Genomic DNA, 4,882 nt, shown 5'->3' with positions numbered 1-4,882 from the left:
ACTTGTTAAAGACTTCTAGAGCACATCAGTGAGGAGTCAACATTTCATGGTCATTGCAGATGGAGAGATGTCCCTGCACCTCTATTAAAAAAAGTTTATGGGAGGTGTAGGAGACACACAGTTCATAGAGGATCAAATAAACGTCACCGTTCATTGGTTATTCCTCAAGTCTCACTGTGCACGTGTGACAACTTCTGCACACTGACATGTTTGTCCATTGTTCATTTAGTCCCCCATTTGTGTCACTGTGTTTCCGGGTTGACACGATCCTGGAAAATGTACAGGTTGTTAGTGGCTGCTATAGCGATGATATTCTCTGATGGATGCCAAGCCATGTGAAGGATCTTCTTGCTGAAATCCAAGCTATCGACGCCGACGTCTCCTCGGCGACGTTTTCCTCCGGTGTAAACCCGGCGGGTACGTAACACAGCCCGGGGCTTGCTGCTCTCTCGCCAGGCCTCGAGGGTCACTCCCCGACCTGTCTCTCTGTCAAACATCTGGAAGAAGCTATTGTATGCGCCGGTCATGATTACACTGTCAATAGGAAAGGAAAAATGAATAAAATATTTGTATGAGGTTGATTTCACAAGACCACGGTACATCTTGCAAGATACTAGAAAACTGTATCTACTGAATCCTGAGACTTCAGTTCAGTGAGTATCTAAAATAGTTCTCAAGATGCTCTGTAAGAGAGTTCTCAAAAAATTACTTCCATACCTTGCACATTTGATAACACTCACCTGTCTGAACTGTTCCAAACACACTCAAATTTATCAAAGATGCAGTCGTTCTCGTAGAGTGAGCACAGCTTACTCCTTAGATATTCATGGACCTGGATACAGGGAAAAACCATAAGCCTACATTTCTGGAGAAGGATCTCCTACCGCCAGTTAGTCAATAATGCCTCTTTCAGTCCAACTTTCTTTTTTCTCCACTATTTACTGTGACTCATACATTCTCACCTGATATGTCTCCACAGGGCCTTTGTCCATGTTCAAGTCCCACACCTTGGCAGTGAGGTAGTCTCTAGTCAGAAGATAGCGCCCACTGTGGCTGAACTTGACATCTGACACAGAGGAGATGATTTCGGAAAAGAAGGAGCGGCTCCCTGGATCTTCAGGTTCTTCAAATACTGGACAAACAGTTTGACATTTATGGCAGGTACAATTAAATAATCTTTGGCACTTATTTTCATCTGTTTGAAAAAACATTTTTATAAGAATGTTAGTGGCTTACGTTTTGTGTGTTTGTCACAAAGTGCAGAGGATCTCATGTCGCAGAGGCGTAGGGTGCCCTTGCTACTGCTGTAGACAAACAGGTGACAGTGTTGCGGGTGGAACTCTGCTGCCGTGATTACCTCTGTGAGATCTTCCATGTTGGTTGGCTTTATGTCCACAATGTCTAGCAAAATGCACTGTCAGGGTTCATACACGACACTGGTGGGACAACATTCCTTCCCGACAGATTGTTGGTCTAGTTTCGTTGACAAGGCTCATGCTACCATTTGCACGGAAGGCGGAATTCTGCACTTTTGCAAACTACTATGATCCAATTGGTCAGCATATTTGTCTAACACACACATCGCTCATTTTAATAGCCTAGCTCACACCTCGGTGCTTCATCAGAACCCTAAACAACCTCAGCATGCATGCACACGCTGCTCCTCTCTCTGTTCTATTTGTGGTGTCCCCGAGTGGTTCGGAAGAGCGTGTACTTGCCCTGTGAATTATTTAAACACTTCTTCCACACAAGAAGTATCAGATTTTCTGGGTCAGATTCTCTTTTAATGAGAAATTACCAACAGCATCCCATGAAAGACTGCTGCATGTATATTTAGTATTGATCAAAACATGTTTGTTATTCTAAATATAGATGTTGAATTCATATTACAAAAACTTTATCATGTTTATTCGGAATTTAAAGTGTTAAATGTCAGCTGAGTTTTCTCCCGGATGATAACTGCTCAGTTTATATACTGGCACACAAAGCAACAACAAGAAAAACGCAAACTTGGCACTTTGGTGGCTGCGTCATGCAGAAGCATTAGCTATTTAAACTTGTGCATGTTGATTCATGCATGTGTTCCAGCAACTAGACTGGAATATGTGCTTCTTTTATGAAATGTGAGTAGTCTCTATAGGACGTATTTCTTCTAAAATCATTTGTATACTATAGGAATAAACCATCTAAATTACAATTATAACCGCTTTAGTTGGAGAAAAATAAATGGATAAATAAATTTGTTCAAGTCAGTGAAGAAAAAATGTGGAATTCTCACTTTAAAGTCAGAATTCTGAGAAAAAAAAGTCAGAATCCTGTCACCCCCCCCCCCCTTTTTCTCTTCTTTACTGGCCCTAATCCTCTTCCGTACAAGTCTCCCAGGGAACTAAAAAGGATTAAGGAAGGATACTGAAGCTGCGGTCAGTGATGCCCAGATGCCACATATTGATACGGAGGTCGTCAGCTGACAGGTAGGTCTCCCCGTCACTGTTGACTGAAATGGAGTTGACATGGTAAGTGTGACCGTTGGAGAACACTCGTCTGGGGCGGACCTCGACCATCAAATCTGTGGGTTTCAGTACCGGCACCTAAAAAACAAAATGAATTACAGTATAGTGCATCTAATGTGTGTGTGTGTGAGTGTGTGTGTGTGTGTGTGTGTGCGTGTGTGTGTGTGCGTGCTGGCATGTGTGTGTGTGTGTGTGTGTGTGTGTGTGTGTGTGTGTGTGTGTGTGTGTGTGTGTGTGTGTGTGTGTGTGTGTGCACCTGCAGGGAGGTGATGGTGGAAATGTCCTTGAGGCGGCCCTCCTCATCTTTCAGGTTATAGCCCTCTGGTCTCTTGTCTCTTTCACTCACCTTCCACAGTTTAATGGTCTTATCTGTGGCATGCAAAATCACATTTTTACAATACCATATGGAGTTGAGTATAGTTCAGGAGAAAAATGTAATCATAACCATAGAAAACAGAAACCCAGTCCCACTGGGATGTCGTGAAGAGTGAATTTAATGAAAAAATAATAACTAATAACAATTCAATTATCTTATTTTACTGCACTCTGACAAAAGCAATGAATAGAGGATACATCGCAGCATGTCATAGCAATGGCTAACATGATAAGATAAATCAGATGGAGGGCATAGTATGTGTTTTGGCATGATTACCATAAGTCATTTTCTGCCCAACCTCGCTTAGTGGCAACTAATATTATTGTATTTAATACTGAGCAGTGATTAGATTCCAAAATAGTTTCTATTAAACTGTGTCGTTTCTCATAATGCAGACAGTTATGTTTTTGGAGTAATATTATTTGTGTGTCAGACTGACTTACTGGTTCTCTGTCCAAGGGACACTTAGTCTGCCATTCAAACAGCCTCAGGGTCATGACAGTTATAGGGCTTTTGTCAATGAACTATGGGAAAGGATGTGCTCCATCACTATCAGTTCTGCCTAGCAACAAGTGGCTAGGGATGGGAAAACAAGTTTGTTTCATGAACCAGTTGTATATATGACTCCTCGAGGTGCCACTTGATTTAAAGGAAGAGGTTTCAGAAATAGCAAATCAGTGTGCTTTCAGGCCTATGGTGAAAAGAGAATGCCTTTGATGGGGCTCCATAAGAACAACTGGTTCATGAAGCATCTTGAAGCTTCATTTTCCCACCACTACAAGTGGCTTAACAGTTTGTGACCAGGAAAAGCAATCGGAACAATTTTCTACATTGCTAGACGTTAAATGAGCTCCATTTAAATTCGGATGTGAGATGTTTTAACGAATGATGAGTGATCTGTGTTGCCTTCATACTTTGGATGGGATCCTCACCATTGGTGGAAAGGAGAAAATGAGCAGCATTCTGTTGTGACAGCCATTTAATCTTGTTGATTTTTTCTTCAATCTCCAGACTCTTCAGGTAGTCAAAATCTGGCTCGTGGCTCTGGAAGGTGCTGTATACATTGTACTCCCCTGAGTCCCCGATCTCCAACACCTCCTCGGACTCCCCTTTAGACTGTCAAATAGGAGGAAAAATCAAAACCTCATTTGTCTTCGCCAAGGTTTGTCGATGCTGACCAGTATAGTATTATCTGCTGACCTCTGTTTCTCTCTGGAAGATGACCACTCGGCCTCCTTTGTCCCCCGTGGCCAGTAGGTCCCCTGTCTGGTTGAACTCCACCGTGGAGATGACATCAGCTTGGAAAACAATAAAATAGGAGTGGTTGACCGTAAATAAAACTTACGGGATCTCTTATCCATTTAAAGATGTAATGCAGCTTTTGGGCCGTACAAAACGGAGACAGATAACATGCCATCTGTTCTACCTTCAGTGACATAGTCTCGTAGGAAGGTGTGGTTGATCTTGGGGCTCTCAGCGTCCTCGCCCATCTGAAGCTGAAGGAGGGTGACCCGCCAGCGTGCCCGTCCTGAGGGGAAGGGTCCGATCCGTTCTTTCGCTTCCCGCCCAGGCTCCGCCCATGCTGCTAGGGCCTAGCGGAGGGGCCTGGAACAAGGCATCCTGGGTAACCAGCAGGCCAGGGGGAAATGGGAAAAGGTGCTAGTGAGCAGATGGAGATGGATAATAAGCTTGAGGGGAGAAGCTTCAGGATGCCGGAATGTGGAAAGCAGATGAAAATGGATGGCGGGGGAGAAGTTGCAGAGTAGAGGAGGGGCTAAATGAATGTAATTGCTGGTGATGAGGAGAAGAACAAATAGGCATGTCATAAGGCAGACTGACAAAGCTTGGAACAGCTCGCCAAAGTTATGACCTTTAGTGTAACACGCCCATTAGTGAAGACACACGTGTCCATGCAAAAGCTCTAACAATATACAGTAGCAGAAAATCCCCACATGAATATTTACTAGTTGCTCTGCCAGTAGATACAAGGGTGTGG

The 4,882-nt window shown here is 43.5% G+C and overlaps 1 protein-coding gene across 1 annotated transcript; it reads right to left on the bottom strand.

Annotated features, from left to right (window-relative positions):
- Positions 1-242: 242 nt before the first annotated feature.
- Positions 243-4,376, bottom strand: ppp2r2ca (protein phosphatase 2, regulatory subunit B, gamma a). Its single transcript, XM_085912123.1, has 9 exons — positions 4,313-4,376; positions 4,087-4,184; positions 3,819-4,002; positions 2,767-2,879; positions 2,411-2,588; positions 1,237-1,401; positions 963-1,132; positions 741-832; positions 243-534 (listed from the first exon to the last, which is right to left on the bottom strand). The coding sequence occupies exons 1-9, from the start codon at positions 4,374-4,376 to the stop codon at positions 243-245; spliced, it is 1,356 nt and encodes a 451-aa protein (XP_085768249.1).
- Positions 4,377-4,882: the final 506 nt, after the last annotated feature.

The sequence above is a fragment of the Syngnathus leptorhynchus genome, chromosome 5 (assembly GCF_054491065.1).
Source record: "Syngnathus leptorhynchus isolate UIUO chromosome 5, UIUO_Slep, whole genome shotgun sequence".
In the NCBI taxonomy this organism is placed as follows: Eukaryota; Metazoa; Chordata; class Actinopteri; order Syngnathiformes; family Syngnathidae; genus Syngnathus; species Syngnathus leptorhynchus.
Note: the sequence above shows the minus strand (reverse complement) of the source record. Positions and strands in the feature narration are given on the sequence as shown.